This window comes from Delphinus delphis, chromosome 15 (genome assembly GCF_949987515.2).
Source record: "Delphinus delphis chromosome 15, mDelDel1.2, whole genome shotgun sequence".
In the NCBI taxonomy this organism is placed as follows: domain Eukaryota; kingdom Metazoa; phylum Chordata; class Mammalia; order Artiodactyla; family Delphinidae; genus Delphinus; species Delphinus delphis.
In genome coordinates, this window is record NC_082697.1 from 11,497,760 (window position 1) to 11,515,201 (window position 17,442).

A 17,442-nucleotide genomic window follows, 5' to 3' on the forward strand; every position below is an offset into this window, starting at 1 on the left:
TCAAATATTAAGTACCATTATGAAAGGTATTTTTAGAATATGGCCACCTTTGGGGGGAATGGAATAATAATTTCATCTTCTATAGTAATACAGTTCTCTAGTTGTTGGTGGATTGGGGGAAAATACATACTGGTTCTCAAACCCAAAATGACTACAGGTAATACGCAGTCTATTTAATACTGCAAAATCAGGCCCTTTTCATATGAAAACTTCTATGTCACAATCTTGACAGTCTGACTTCTTGTCAAAATCCCTATTCAAAAGAATGATAAATGTATCCTTACAAATGTACGGCTGTTACCATAAAGACTAAAATAACATTCAAAAAAGGCTCAAAATAGAAGCAAATGATGACTTCTGAAAATGCCTTATTAAGTCTTAAAATAACCGCCTGTATCACAAGCTCATGACTCAGACTGGGGCCATGTGAAAAGAAATGGGCCGATCTCTGTGCTTTGTGGGGCAAGCTATTCGCAGGATCTGTGCAGTTGGGCCACTGCAGAGACTCTGGGAGTTTCAGAAACAAAACACCCCCTGGGAAAAAGGAGAACCCACCTGCAGTGGGTTCACAGTGTCCTCTCCTCCCAATTCATGTGACCTGGAACCTCAAAATGCGACCTGATTTGAAAATAGGGTCTTTGCAGATGGAATTAAGGGAAGAATCACAGCTGAGACCATACTGGATTAGGGTGGGCCCTAAACCCAATGACAGTGTCCTTAAAAGAGACAGAAAGGGACACACAGACACAGAGATGAAGGCACATGAGGACAGACTGAAGCAGAGACAGGAGTTAGGCTGCCATCACCAAGGAATGCCTGGGACCACCTGAAGCCGGAAGAGGCAGCGAAGGATTCTCCCCTAGGGCCTGGATTCACTCCCTTGAGGGAGTGTGGCCCTGCCAACACCTTGATTTCAGACTTCTGGCCTCTAGAACTATGAGAGAACAAATCTCTGCTGTTTTAAGCCACCCAATTTGTGGTAATTCGTTACAGAAGCCACAGGAAATGCACACACCACCTTACAGTGAATAGTGTCACAGAAAGATCCCAGGTTCCTTTGGGCAGTATCTCCCCTAAAGTGATCTGATGTGGTTTTAGGTGGTACTTGAGCAATGTGTGTTGAATACCACTGACCCCACGGATTGAGAAAGTCAGCCCTTTTTGATTCTTTCTCAACCCCAATTAAGTCAGACGCGTCAGTTTGGTGCTACCGTGTTAAGCCTCTCTCCAATATGCTGATCCCCCTTTTTGACAAAGAGGACAGGCTTGTCCTCAGAGGCTTCAGCAAGCAAATGTACCACTTTGTTTTTATCGTATTTATTTATAAAAACAATATTGGTTTCCCACTTAAAACAGTATTATAATGTTTCCTTTAAAATAAATGTATATAGTACACCAACGTTCATAGCAGCATTATTCACGACAGTCAAAAGGTGGAAACAACCCTAGGGCCCATCAACAGATAAATGGATAAACAAAGTGTCGTATATACTGACCATGGAATATTATTCAGCCATAAAAAGGAAACAAGTTATGACACAGGCTACAAAGTGGATGAACCTTAAAAACAGCATGCTAGGGCTTCCCTGGTGGCGCAGTGGTTCAGAGTCCACCTGCCGATGCAGGGGACACGGGTTTGTGCCCCGGTCTGGGAAGATCCCACATGCTGCGGAGCAGCTAGGCCCGTGAGCCATGGCCGCTGAGCCTGCGCGTCCGGAGCCTGTGCTCCACAGCGGGAGAGGCCACACCAGTGAGAGGCCCACGTACCGCAAAAACAAAACAAAACAAAACAGAAAAAACACATCATGCTAAGTACTGATAAAATAAGCCAGATAAAAAAGGACAAATATTATATGATTCCACCCATTTGAGGTACCTAGAATAGGTAAATTCATAAACACAGAAAGTAGAATAGGGGCTACTAAAAAAATAGAAAATACTAAGAAAAATAGAAAGTAGAAAACAAAGTAGGGAGAGAGGAATAGGGAATTGTTTAATGGGTAGAGTTTCCGTCTGGGATGATGAAAAAATTCTGGAAATAGATAGTGGTGATGATTAAACAACATTGTAAATGTATTTAATGCCACTGAATTGTACACTTAAAAATGGCTAAAATGCTAAATTTTATGTTACGTATATTTTACCACAATAAAAGCTTTTAAAAAACTGCTATAAAGACTTATATACACAAAAAAGCAAGTTGACTTAAAGAAACATATTAAGCATATGACAATATAGGTAGAAGGCAGGCCCAGCAGGACAGTCTGGAAACAGACCTACATGGAAAGAAAATACCCAGCAACTTCACTGTTTTTCTTACCTCCCCTGTTCACTGCAGCACCCAGTTTCCAAACAGCTCCTACTTCCTGCTTTGGCTTCCACAAACACCTGCTCCTCCAGAAAGCCTGCCCAATGGTTTTAGCCTAAAAACCTCACCCGTTTCTGAGGTCAAGCACTGGTTGTCTAGATGGCTCTTCAGGGCACTTAATTACATTCACCACCCAACTGTGGTTCACTCATCTATACTATTCAATATATTATTATTATTTAACTTGAAAACTAACATCTGTTGAAAAATAAATTTAATAATACCGAAGCATATAAAACTAAAAATAAAAGATAACCTTTCCTCCTCCTGCTCGGAGAAGGGATCATACAGCGTTCCCCAGGGCTGCAGCTGCACTCAGTGCCTCGGATCTCTGCTGTGGGGAATGTGGGCCTGGTGTTGAGAGAGCTTCTGCTTCTTTGAGAGAAGCTAGAAGTTCAAATTTTTATGTGAGGACTTCCCTGGTGGCGCAGTGGTTAAGAATCCGCCTACCAATGCAGGGGACACAGGCTTGAGCCCTGGTCCGGGAAGATCCCATACGCCTTGGGGCAACTAAGCCCGTGAGCCACAACTACTGAGCCCGCATTCCATAACTACTGAAGCCTGCGTGCCTACAGCCCGTGCTCCACAACAAGAGAAGCCTGCTCATGACATCGAAGAGTAGCCCCCACTCACTGCAACTAGAGAAAGCCCGCGGGCAGCAACGAAGACCCAATGCAGCCAAAAATAAATACTTTAATTAATTTTTTAAAAAGATTACAAATTAAGCAGTTTAAAATATTTAAAAAAATCCATGTGAAATTTCTAGAATTTTGTATAGATTAATAACATTTAAAATAAAACTGGGGGCACAGTTCTTGAGGTGCTAACCTACTGTGTTCCCCCTTTGCCTGGCAAAGAAATAAAGCCACTCTTTCTTTCTCCTCCATGAAAAACAAAATAAAACAAAACAAAAAACTTAATGATTTTTTAATTGTTTTAAAATCGATTCCAATTTTGATCAATTGATTTTAAATCAAACAAAATGTGTTAGCAGGTGGTATTTACACATCAGGCTCTATCTAGTCTAAGAGTTGAGAGAGAGTGTACAGTCAGTTGCTCCTGCCCTAGAATGAGCCACTGTGAGGGGGGTTAAACTGAACCAGTTGCAGAAGCTACTGTGAGGGGGGTTAAACTGAACCAGTTGAGCTTCATACACAGCATGCTCCAATGGGGCCTGCCTAGCCCCTTCCCCAGCTGAGGGTAGCTCTAGAAATATTCCAAGCTCAATGTACATTTTGAGAATTCATTTAATAAAATATATCCTGAATATTATTTATAACAGCTTCAAATTGTGTTTTACGTCAGACCATGAGGCTTGTTTTGCAAATTTTTTTTTTTTTAGTTTACTTATTTCTTTATGTTTGGCTGCATTGGGTCTTCGTTGCCGTGTGTGGGCTTTGGGCTTTCTCTAGTTGTGGTGAGCGGGGGCTACTCTTCGTTGCGGTGTGCGGGCTTCTCATTGTGGTGGGCTTCTCTTGTTGTGGAGCACAGGCTCTAGGTGCACAGGCTTCAGTAATTGTGGCTCACAGGCCCTAGAGCATAGGCTCAGTAGTTGTGGCGCACGGGCTTAGTTGCTCCACGGCATGTGGGATCTTCCTGGACCAGGGCTCAAACCCATGTCCCTTACACTGGCAGGCGGATTCTTAACTACTGCGCCACCAGGGAAGCCCTGTTTTGCAAATTTATACTCTACAGTTCCACAGGTAAATTAATCCTCACACCTAGGAGCTGCGTCAAAGTAGGAAGGGCTCAAATGTGACACATTTTAACCATACAATTCTTTTAATATTTTGAAATGGACCTTATTTCCCTCCACAAAATCAGTTTTGTTACACACTTGTTAAACTCCCTACTCGATATAGATGCTCAAAGTTTAAGCTGAAACTTGAGTTTCAATTAGTCCTTGGACCTCACGCTCTAATGACCATTGTGTGAACGTAAGGGTGGGAACATCCACAAGTGAGGACAGCATGGTGTGGCAGAGAAAATATAGAACACATAGGACCAGAGGGTCTGGACACAAGAGCCAACCCAACCGCTCTCTAGCTCTGTGATGTTAGACATGTCCCAACCTCTCAGAGGTCACTTTCTTCATCTGTAAAAACGGGGATAATACGTGGTCAATCTGCCTCCATGGTTGTCATGAGGATGACAAAAGCTACAGTATATAAAGCGTTCTGTAAGGTCTACAGTGCTGGGCAGATACGTCTTATTGGGCTCAGCTGTCAGAATGGAATTAGGAGCAATAAACATTGTTTAATGTTAAATGCTAATTAGAGCCCTGTATACAGCAAGTTAGTCTAAGATTATAAAAATGCAAGTAAATAACAAAACATGGCATTGAATGCGCCTATGTTAATTTGAAAGTGTGAGATTTATGCTTTTTCAGAAAACTCAGATGTAAAGATATCAACCCTAATCTACCAGAATGTTAAAAAATTAATGGGACAATATAAACTTCACTGACCGTCAAGGAATGATAAGAAAGCCACCATAATCAGTGTTACTAAACTTAAGAACCAATAAAAATTGTAACTATGTTAAAAAAAAGAACAATTGGGTAAACCTACCTTCCAATTTGCCAGTTTTTTAAACTCTATAATTTTTATAACTGCTCCCATGAGAATACCTAGAAGAGAAAATGTAAAGTTTAAAAAAATTTAAGATATAAGAAAGATTACTCAGGTTTATTATTCTAAAGAAACTGATTATTATTACGTCTCTAAATGGCATCTATGAATTTCTGCGTTTTACGTCTGAAAACATTAAGAATGGAAATTCGTGGGGAGTTTTATGAATCACGTGAGTTTCTCACTTGCATCTCAGTCAAACATACTATAAAGAAGTCCAGGGCTTCCCTGGTGGTGCAGTGGTTGAGAGTCCGCCTGCCAATGCAGGGCACACGGGTTCGTGCCCCGGTCCGGGAAGATCCCACATGCTGCGGAGTGGCTGGGCCCGTAAGCCATGGCCGCTAAGCCTGCGCGTCCGGAGCCTGTGCTCCGCAACGGGAGAGGCCACAACAGTGAGAGGCCCGCGTACCACAAAAAAAAAAAAAAAAAAAAAAGTCTACAAAAATCTGGGGCTGGGGCTGGGGCTGGGGCTGGGGGTGGGGGTGGGGGTGGGGGGAGGGGTGAAAAAACTTTACAAAACAAGACCTAGGGATAGTTTGCCTGGCATGGAAGATTTAAGCATCTATCATTCTTGCTATATCCACTCATTTTCGATTGAAATGGCAGAAAGCTAAGTTTGCCCTGTACTACTTATTCCTACCGTTTTCAAAAAGGAATCCAAGATCACTTTCTCAGGCTCAGATGGTAGCTCTATGTAGAGTATTTAGTTAGAGTTAAAGGCCCAATGCTGAAAATAACCTAAAGTGAAAATTCTGTGAAATTCCTGGAACAAAACAGACCATCTTAGTTCAGGCATGTTTCCACAAAGCTGACAGGCTCATTACTCTCTCATAAAGAACCTACCAAAAATAATTCTCGAAGAAGCATCATGGGTACAATTTATGATTGCTCTGTTACTCACTAGATTAATGATTCTTAACCCTGTGGCCTCATCAGAATCATCATGGGAGCTTTTTATGAAATAAAGACACCTGAGCAGAACTTGGGATCTGCAAAATAACAATCTCTGGTAGGGGGTGATACAAAGCAAGGCTGAAGACCACTATCACAGATGCTTAAAGATAGACTTCCCTTTCAGACTGCCCTGGTGGCGCAGTGGTTAAGAATCTGCCTGCTAATGCAGGGGACACGGGTTCGATCCCTGGTCCGGGAAGATCCCATATGTCACGGAGCAACTAAGCCCGTGTGGCATAACTACTGAGCCTGTGCTCTAGAGCCCACAAGCCACAACTACTGAAGCCCACGTGCCTAGAGCCCGTGCTCTGCAACAAGAGAAGCCACTGCAATGACAAGTCCGCTCACCGCAACCAAGAGTAGCCCCCGCTTGCTGCAACAAGAGAAAAGCCCGCATGCAGCAATGAAGACCCAATGCAGCCAAAAAAAAGGACTTCCCTTACCCCTAGAGGGGAAGGAGCTTTTTCCCATCAACAACAGAAAGCTGACAAACACACCTTATTGGGTGGGGTGAGAAGAACATACAAAAACACAGAGGTTTATTAGGAAAAGAAGCTGCACTAACACTAATTGTCATGGGGAAGGAGGGGTTTGAGGTGAAGAGAGGATCAGTTAATTTTAACTTTATAAACCTCTCTACTATTTGTATTGTTATATATTAGTAAAAGACCAACAAAACTGTTTTTTTTTTTTTTTTTTTTTTTTTGCGGTACACGGGCCTCTCACTGTTGTGGCCTCTCCTGTTGCGGAGCACAGGCTCCGGACGCGCACGCTCAGCGGCCATGGCTCACGGGCCTACCCACTCCGCGGCATGTGGGATCTTCCCGGACCGGGGCACGAACCCGTGTGCCCTGCATCAGCAGGCGGACTCTCAACCACTGCACCACCAGGGAAGCCCAACAAAACTGTTTTGATAAAAAGGATATAAGACGAAATAGGTCTGAGCCATAAAGGGAATCAATGATCAATGACATTTTCCGAACAGTAATTGTACATTCACTTCAACGTGGCATGAAAGCACTGATTCTAACCCCTCTCTAGAGTTCCCCAGTTGCTTTCTTTTTCTTATATTTTTAAACTGTGTATATATTTTAAGGAGTTTTCATACAATTTTTTATTAACCAGATAGTTCATGAATACTCTGTAAAATGTTATAAATAAGACAAAAGTCCCTTTTGATGAAATCCCACCCCCACTAGTTCTCTCTCTCCCTGCCCCAAGGTAACCAAGCATCTTGATAAGTCTGGGGACTATTCTACCAGACCCTTCTCTATGCTCTTACATATTTATATTTACCATACAGTACTAGGGGGTGTGTGTATGGCACACATGTGTATTTATATAAAACTTATGGTACTATAATGCATCTTTTTTTTTCTTGTTTTTGGCTGCCCGGCACGTGGGATCTTAGTTCCCAGACCTGGGATCGAACCTGTGCCCCCTGCAATGGAAGCACACGGGACCGCCAGAGAAGTCCTATAGCAGGTAGTTTCTACTACCTGCTATTTTGCTCAGTGTAATGATCAGGGGTGACTACATAGAGATCTGCCTCATTCCTTTTTAACAGCTCTACAGCACAGCATAAAGATGCCACAGATTGAATAGACATTTCTCCAAAGAAGATATACAAATCGCCAATAAGCACAAGAAAAGACGCTCCACATCATTAGTCATTAGGGAAATGGAAATCAAAACCACAATGAGACACCAGTTCATACCCACTAGGACAGCTATAACTTTTTTTAAATGGAAAATAAGTGTTGGCAAGGATATAGAGAAACTGGAACCCTTAATACATCAATGGTGGAAAAGTAAAATGGCACAACTGCTGTAGAAACGTTTGGCAATTCCTCAAAAAGTAAAACAGAATTACCATATGACCCAGCAATTCTACAAAGGAGAATAGAAAACCTATGCTCGTACAGAAACTTGTACATGGATGTTCATAACAGCATTATTAGCCCAAAGGTGGAAACAACGCAAATGTCCACCAACTGATGAATGGATCAACAAAATGTGGTATATCCACACAATGGAATGTTATCCGGCGGTAAAAAAGAATGAAGTACTGACAAATATTGCAATGTGTGGATGAATCTTGAAAACATGCTAAGTAAAAGAAGCCAGACACAAAAGACATCTTTTATGATCCACTGATATGAAATATTCAGAATTGGCAAATCTATAGATTGCCTTTGTCTCTATAGAGACAGAAATGGTTTCCTGGGGCTGGGGAGGAGAGTTTCAGGGATGATAGCTAAAGGGTATGGGGCTTCTTTTTGGGGTGATGAAATGTTCTAAAATTGTTGTCATGGTTGCACAACTCTGTGAATATACTAAAACCCTGAACTGTACGTTTAAAACGAGTAACTTGCATGGTATGTGAATTATATCACAATAAAACGGTCACCCCACCCTCACCCCTGAAAGGCCAGATCGTATGGTTCCATTCATATGAAATGTCCAGAACAGACAAATCTAGAGACAGGAGGTAGGTTAGTGGTTGCCAGTGGAAAGGGGAGGGGGAAAATGGGCAGTGACTACTAATGTGCAGAGAGTATCTTTTTGAGGTGATAAAAATGTTCTGGAATTAAGACAGTGGTGATGGTTGCACAACCCTGTAAATATACTAAAAAGCACTGAATTCTACACTTTAAAATTATAAAGTTTATGTTATATAAATTCTACTTTACTGTTTAAAAAATTTTATTGAAGTATAGTTGATTTTCGCTGTCATGTTAGTTTCAGGTAAACATATATATATATATATTTTTTTCAGATTATTTTCCCTTACAGATTATAAAATATTGAGTATAGTTCCCTATGCTATATAGTAGGTCCTTGTTGGTTATCTATTTTATATATAGTAGTGTGTAAGTGTTAATCCCAACCTCCTAATTTATCCCTCCCCTCCATTTTAATTTTTTTAAGTCACTATCTTTTTAATGTTCCCCCAATGATGGCTGTCTCCAACTGTTTGCCATTAACAGCTGCAGTGAGCATGCTTGTATGTGCCTCTTTGTGTCTGAGTATCTCCCTAGGGCAGATCCAGAGACAGTGAATGGCATGAGCATTTTTATCTCTGAAAACGTTGCCAAACTGTCCTCCAAAGTGGCTGTGCCGATTTACACCCCTTGCACCAAAGCACCCTCACCAACCCTGGAAAATCATCAGACTTTAACACTTCTGCCAGTATGAGGGGCAAGAAATTGTACTTTAAGGTTTCGATTTGCATTTACAGTCAACCTGCACTCAGTAATCATTCCTGATTACTAGGGAAGTTGGAACTTTTTTCATGATTTCAGATTTAATTTTTAAAGCTAGTGTTTTTCTGTGCTACTAAACCTCAACTTTCTTTTTCCTTTGTAAATGTACACCAAAAACGTTAATACTATGATCAATGCTTTTGTAATTAATACACATGAAGCAATTACATTTGAGTATCAGTGATTATTCTATTGCCTAAGCTTGTTTCTATATTATTATCAATGAGGCACTGGAAAGCTTTGTAAAATACAATATGATATTATTACTACTATTACTATTATTACTATTACATGAGTAATCCTTTTGAAATGTCCTAGGACTGAAATATGGTACAACATTAAATTGGCAAACTCTTCCTTTACCTTTTGAGATTAGGTTAAAAGTTAGGTCAAATCAACCTAGTGTCCAGGAGAAATTAATTTATACCATACAACCAGACACCCTGGAAATAATACCCTAGATACAATTTTGTATATTCCTATCAGTTAAAAGAATATGAGCATGCACCTTCAAGTTACAAATTTTTATTTTATTATTATAAAAAAAGTGCTGCTATATTAATGTATTTTAAAATAACACAGGGAATTGGCTGTCCAGTGGTTAGGATTCCACACTTTCACTGCCGAGGGCCCAGGTTCAATCCCTGGTCGGGGAACTAAGATCCCACAAGCTGTGCGACACAGCCAAAAATTAATAAAATAAATAACACAAAAAACAGAGATTGTAAGGGAGATTCAAATTAAATAGAAACGTAAGTTCTAATATTTCCTTTTGCCTCCTATGGACCTTCATACACACACACCTCATTATGGATGCCACTGGATTAAGTGAAAGGATCAGGAGTAATTCATAATTATTTGTTGAGATCCTTCTCCCAGGATCTGTCAGGTTAAATTATTCTTACTCCTCAAGAGAATGCTCCAGGCAGGAAGGCTCAAGAGAGCCTCTTCTGACAGCTCAGGGCCAGCAAGTGACAGTGGACTGCTGGCTCCTGGGTGCCTTCTACCACCTCTGGACGATGAGACACAGGGAGACTGCACTACTGCTACCAACTGCTAACACCCTTCCCACTCCCAGGGTGCACTGCTGGTCTACCATTATCGCTGTAAAATACAAGTATTCCTTAATATGAACAGTACAGGAAAGTGCCTAAAATGTATTAAGTATAATAATCAGGTTACAAAACAATATGTAGAACATGATTCTAGTTCCCTTAAAAATATATGTATATATGTATATGCACACACATTTATTAATTTGCATTGTGTTAAAAAGAAACACACACACACACTGTGGTGCTAGGCACTGCGCTACTGTATACAATATACTTTATTTAAGCTCATTCTCACGATTACCCTACAAGGTAATAAACCATAATAATATAAATGATAATATTAATAGCAGCAGCTAACAGTTATTGATTACTTAGCAGGTAGGCATTATACTAAGTGATTTCTATGCATTGCCCAGTTTAATATCTGCAGTCCTATGAAGTGAAGGCTTTGTCACCTGCATTTTACAGGTGAGGAAACCGAGGCTAAGGACAAGCATCACTGAGCTAGTAAATAGCAGATCCAGAATTGTTTTAAAAATGAATTACTTTATTTTTTACTTGATTATGTAACAGATGCCTATGGTACAAAATTTGAAAGGTATAAGAGAGTATGCAGTGAAAACTTAAAGTCTCTGTTCCATTCTTGTTTTTTTCTCCTTCCCATAGACCACAAACGTTACCAGTTTCTTGGTTATACTGTACATTTCTGCTGAGAGTGTCTGTACGTTTAAAATTATATACATGCATATGCATGTACATATAAAATAAAATTTAAAACAAATGGTAATACAGTATTTACACTATTCTGAATTTTTTTTAACTCACCACTACCTCTTAGAAACTATTCCATATCAACACATAAAGAGCTTCCTCACACTTTTTGTTTTGTTAGTGGCTGCAGTGTATTCCACTGTGCCATCTAACATGTCCCCTTGTAATGAGCGCTCAGGTGTTCTCCAGGCTTCTGCTATCACTGCCACTGCCATCTGAGTAAAAACATCATTCCACATGTGTGAGCGTATCCACAGACAAAACTCCTGAAAGAGGGCCTGCTGGGTCAAGGGTACAGGCATTTTTAAGTTTGTAAAGAGCTCATCAGCTGCCTTCTGTGGTAGATGCTGTGAGGCTCGCCCACTCCCCTTCACTGGGCCCATCTGTGGGAGCTGCTGTGCGTGTTGGCTGCTAAGTGCTCACGGCTGTCCCCTTCTCCAGAAAACTGCCCTTAGCTGCCGAGAGGCACCTCATCATGGAAGCTGTGCCCGCCCCACACCAGCTCATAGTCAATGACTAACTGATGGGGGTCCACAAGTCCCACCCCCTTGGTTTAAGGAGAGACAGACTCTGCTGGGCGTTCTTGCCCCAGAGCCCTCCTGCTGAGGCTAGGCCAGGCCTACCTTGAGATCATACCCACCGTTTGGCTTTCTCCTTCCCTGGTCTTGTTGACTCCCTCCCTTACAGATTTGCTCGTGAAGAGCACCCCTCAATACATTACCTATCCCCAAACGCCTGTCTCAGATTCTGCTTTTAGGGAGTCAACCTAAGACCACTGGTTCCAGGAGTGGAGTGGTCAAAGGAAGCAAACTCGAGGATGGGGTTCTGGAGTTGGACCACTCAGCAGCTTCCGGGCAAAGAGGATCCCAACACTGCAGGTAAAATACTACTAGTCCCTCACCGGGGGTAGCAGTGCCATTGCTAAGACCTTCACTTGTGGCAGACTGGATCGGGACACTGGTGGAGGAGGCAAGGGCTCATGCAGTATCTCTGGTGTTAAAGAGGTTATGACGGAAATAATAACTGTAAGAAAAGTGGAATTGTGGTTGTTGCTGAGTGCCACCGATGCTCTGAAAAAAAGAAAACAAAAGGCCCGAACAATCACCAACTTTAAGCAAACGGTGAGAGTCAGAGGGCCTCCTTGGCAGCACTGAAACAGACCCTCATCTCCTGCAGCTGGAGTGCCTCTAGAGCTGAAGACTGGGCACAGGTCTTAACTGCAAGAGTGGCAGATCTTCAGAGAAGGCTGAACTCAAGATGATAAATCTCCTATGCCTTCTCCTAGCAGGTCCCTGATAAGGAAGAAGTGGGGCTCAGACATGGGATAGGGGTGCCTAGGGAGATGTACATGAGCACCTTTAACCCTCAGGTTCCCGTGGACCTTCTAGGCCTGCAGAAGTGGCCCCTACCACCCCATTGGAATACAGAGCTCCCAGCTTATTTCAAGATTACACAGATGCCCCAAATGAGGCAAGTGCCTTAGGTTAACTACTGCTTCCTGCATAATATAGTCCCCAAGGACACAGACCATATGGACGTTCCACAGGACAATACACTGGTCCACTACTGACATCATGCTAATGTACTGCGACAAGCATGAAGTGGCGAGGAGATGTCTTGGTAAGACACGTATGCTTCAGAGGATAGAGTTTCAGGGGCCTGCCCATCTGGGAAGAATTCAGAGGTCAAGTGGTCTGAAGCACACCAAGACATTGCCTCCAAGTAAAGGAAAAGGTCTGCCCCTTCTACTGTAATAAAGAAGCACAGGGCTTCCCTGGTGGCGCAGTGGTTGACAGTCCGCCTGCCGATGCAGGGGACACGGGTTCGTGCCCCGGTCCGGGAAGATCCCACATGCCGCGGAGCGGGTAGGCCTGTGAGCCATGGCCGCTGAGCCTGCGCGTCCGGAGCCTGTGCTCCGCAACGGGAGAGGCCACAACAGTTAGAGGCCCGCGTACCGCAAAAAAAAAAAGAAAAAAAAAGAAAGCACAATGCTTGGTAGGCCTTCTCCAGGTTTTGGAGGCAATATATTCCACACTTGAGAAAACTATTCAACACTTCAACCCATTTATTGGATTTTGAGAGACTGATGGTTTTGAGTGAGGGCCAAAACAGTTAGCTGCAGTTCAAGCAGCTCTGCTGCTTTCGCCATACGATCTGGCGGACCCCATGGAACTGGAAGTATCTGGTAGGAAGGGAGGCCGGCAAGCCCCAATAGGAGGGTCGCTCAGCATAGATCCCTAGGACTCTGGAGCAAGGTCATGCCATTTGCAGAAGAGACACATATACCACTCAAAAAACTCCCAAGGGAAAAACACGATAAAGCTCCTGGCATGCTATTGGGCCGTGGTAGAGACAGAGCATCTGAGCATGGGACGTCAAGTGCCCAGGTGGCCAGAATCATCTTTTATAAGTTGGGTTGCCATACCTGCCGTCAGGCTAGGTGGGCCCAGGAGCAATCCATTTTAAGATGGAAGTGTTACATTAGCGATCAGACTTGTGCCGATCTAAAAGGCACAAGTATGCTTTACTTGTGGCCCAGACCTCTATGTCATCTTTAGCTGTTACAGCAACATCTCTCTCAGCTCAGCTCCTACGTACGGCCTCATGGGGAGCTCTTTAAGACCAGCTGACAGAGGAGAAAAAAAAAACCCACACGTAGTTCATGAAACACTCGGCCAGCCTCTGATGTTGGCCACTTCAGCGTCTGTGCAATGGGCTCATGAGCACAGTAGCCATGATGGCAGACATGGAAGCTGTGCAAGGCCCCTACGGCATGAACTCCCTCTCACCAAGGCTGGTCTGTAGCCATTGCCACTGCTGAATGTATGACTGGAGAGCCACAGAGATCAACACTCATCACCTGGTGTGGTACCATCCCTTGAGAAGATCAGCCAACTGCATGATAGCACCTCGATTACATCAGACCCCTTCCATCCTGGAAAGGGCAGCAATTCATTCTGACTGAGGCTGACACATATGCTAGCACCACCGTCCCAGGGTTCTTAAGTGTCTGAGCCACCAAAGTGGGATACTGCATAACAATATGTCAACAACATGTCAAACCAAGAGACTCACATTTTGGCAAAGGAGGTGCAGAAGTGGGCATGAGACATGGACACCACACGGTCCTATCCAGAAACTGCCAGCCAGCCAGAGTGGTAAATGGCCTCTTAAAAAAGAGCTGAGGGGCTTCCCCGGTGGCGCAGTGGTTAAGAATCCGCCTGCCAATTCAGGGGACACAGGTTTGAGCCCTGGTCCGGGAAGATCCCACATGCCGCAGAGCAACTGAGTCCGTGCACCCTAGAGACCGTGCTCTGCGATAAGAGAAGCCACCACAATGAGAAGCCTGCGCACCGCAAGGAAGAGCAGCCCCCGCTCGCCACAACTAAAGAAAGCCCGCGCACGGCAACGAAGACCCAACGCAGCCAAAAATAAATAAATAATAAAAATTTAAAAAAAAAAAAAAAAAATGGAGCTGAGGCATCAGCTTGGAGGTGACATATTGTAAGGAATGGCGCACTCCTCCAGGGTGCGGTATACTCCTGAAACCAGTGGCCATTATAGGGTGGTACATCCCCAACAGGCAAGCATGCGTACAGCACACAATGGGTACACCACTCACCATCACTCTCAGCGACTCACTTAAGAGTGGGGATTCCTGCTTGGAGGATTTCTGCTTCTTTAGCCTGAAACTTTAGGCTCGGTGGGTTGAAAGAACCTGGCTCCCAGAAGGGGACATTTCCACCAGAGTTCACATAGTAAGAGTTACAATGGCTGCTGCCTGGTCACTTTGGGCTTTTTGTGCCAACAGACCAGCAGGCCTAGAAACAGGCTACCAAGGCTACCACATTGGCAGGGGTGACTAACCCTGATTACCATGAGGAGACAGCCCTGCTACTACAGGATAGGGCAGAAAGGAATATAATTACTTATGTAATATGTTTTTAACCACAAATGATTTTTTGAAAATACTTTAAAATATTGTTAGCACATTTTGTTAGCTATAATCATAGAATCACTTACGCTATAATAAGGTGATTTTGAAATTCCAGTCCTTGATGCTGCTACCTATACTAAAATAGATACTCCAAAGATAGTATCCTGAAAGACAGAAGACCTGCCAGGAAGATGAGAATCAGGACCCCAGAGCTGTCTCTCTGTTTTCTGGGGAAATGCTGTTTATATATTTTGTTTTTAAGGTAGCTTATTTTTTCAGTGGAATGTTGTTCCTTTCTGTTCTGTTGAGAACATTTATGTGGCGAAAGAGGAAATTTATAGAAATCAGTCCAGATGTAGCAAGTTTCCAAATGTAATCCTTTAACAACCTTTCTTCCTTTAAAGTTCAGACTACCTCACTATTCTGACATATCTAAAAGATTTAAGTATAAAATACAACTTTAAGATGAAAAAATGCTGAGCCAAGAGCAGATGACCATAAAACTAAGGAGAATCAGAGCAAGACTCCAGGCAAAAGCATATGCACTATTACACACAGAGCACACGTTTAGCTAACGGCAGCTAACGAGCAACAAGATGTTCCAAGAATAAATTGTCACCTCTCAGCCATGTTTCCAGAAACACAGAGGCTCAAAGTCTGCGCTAGCACTCTTCCTTGGAATGCGACAGCCCAGAAAATCCTTAGAGTCTAATGTGATCATTTTGTCAATGTGACAACCAATTTTGGCCTCTACCTCTGAGACAGCTACTCTAATGCCAACAAATGAATGCCTGTTTCTTCTCTAACAAAAATCAAAGTACCTGAGACTCAGGGAGAGTTCCCCATGGGACAGCTCAAGCTGCATCACAATTGGACTCTCACAGTCTAAAAAGTCAGGAAAGCTGTTAGAGTTATAGTCAGGATTCTTGCTTTAAGTTTTCTCTAAAAAAACCATTTTTAGAACTTAAGTACAATTAGAATATAATCACTATATATATACTTTTTCCCAGAATTACCTTCAGTCAACAACTCAGGAACTGAGTGATTTTTTTTTCATCTTCCACTCAAAACCCCCATTGACAAAAAGAGCCCTACTCTTAAAAAAAAAAAAAAAAAAATTCAATCCTTTAGTCAAAACAAGGAGTTAATATAACTAAAAGCACAAACATAGTTAAGCAGGTTATGACAAGGAAGCACATTTGTGTATTCCTATTTATTCAATGATTCAATCAAATCCAGTTATAAGTTAAAATACGGTTTTTCTAACTATCAGCAGTATTCAGGCTAAACCCTAGCATTTTGTAGTCAAATTCCATTCTTAACCCCATGCAGGCCTTTCCTCACTCTACGATAAAGTATGACTATGAAAAAAAAATTTATTCCTATTTTTGCTATATACAACAGAGGACAGTAGGCAGTACAACTATTTCATTTTCACTCCTTACCAATTTCAGCCCAAAATATATGAACAGTGAATCAGCACTATATGGCCAATAAAAATAAATATGTGAACTTTACTAATACATGGAAAGAACAGTAAAAAGTGAAGAACACAAAAAATGATTGAAGCTCAAACCAAGTCAAGTCATCTGATGGGCATGTGTGCGTCTACACATGGTTTGGAAGAGAAGGAAGCATGATAAAAAGAGCTGGTTGTCAATGAAAAGGACTTTTCTTCTTTATAGCTAAGTGTGAAAAAATATATATATACATTTTTAAAAGGCCCGAACCACAGAATTCCCTAAGTATAGAAAGTATCTGAAAGCTTTGAACAAGGGCCAAGGAAATAGCTTTAGAACTTCATGTTGATACTATGCTTTTATAAAGAATGAAAAAAGTCTCAATTCATTTGAAAATACAATAAAATAGAAGAGCGCAAATGTGCTTTTTGAGTACAGATAGTCCTCTTCTATATCTACGATTTCTTAGGAACTCTGAATGCTTAACACAAAAGGCCAACAGTATCTCTAAATGACTGGACTAAAAAGTAACTTCTGGTTAGAAAAAGTAGGCTAGGAAAACTTACCCCTGAAAGAATGAAAACTCCATTTTCTCTGGCAGCTTCATCTAGATTCTTTTTTGGCACAAAAGTTGGAAATTCTTGAAACGGTGGATATCTCAATATTTTGTTACACTTTGCTCCAGTAGGAGAAAAAAGTTTTCCTTCCATTTACATAGCTTTATGAAATACAGAACTACTTTGACAGCTTTGTCAGCATTTCTAAATTTTAACCAAATGTCCTCTAATATAACAAAAAGTCCTTTCTGGACCCCAGTACTCTCCCTAGAAGTGCTCTTAGTATTCCAATCACCTGAGTTAGCAAATAAGTACTGAAAGCAAGACTGACTTTCCATCACCCACTCCCAAGCCCTAGCTGTATAGGCTACAGTTATTTGCGCAACATCAGCAAAGAAAGAAACCTTGTGGACGGACAGCCTTTGCTGACCCCCAGCACTGCTC

The 17,442-nt window shown here is 42.1% G+C and overlaps 1 protein-coding gene across 2 annotated transcripts in view; it reads right to left on the reverse strand.

Annotated features, from left to right (window-relative positions):
• SLC9A8 (solute carrier family 9 member A8) overlaps positions 1–17,442 on the reverse strand; it is a 71,934-nt gene that overhangs the window by 43,377 nt on the left and 11,115 nt on the right. For both annotated transcript variants that reach the window (XM_060033424.1, XM_060033423.1), the window contains exon 4: positions 4,939–4,997. In XM_060033424.1, coding sequence (XP_059889407.1) covers positions 4,939–4,997 — 59 coding nt within the window. The remainder of the gene's footprint in view (positions 1–4,938; positions 4,998–17,442) is intronic.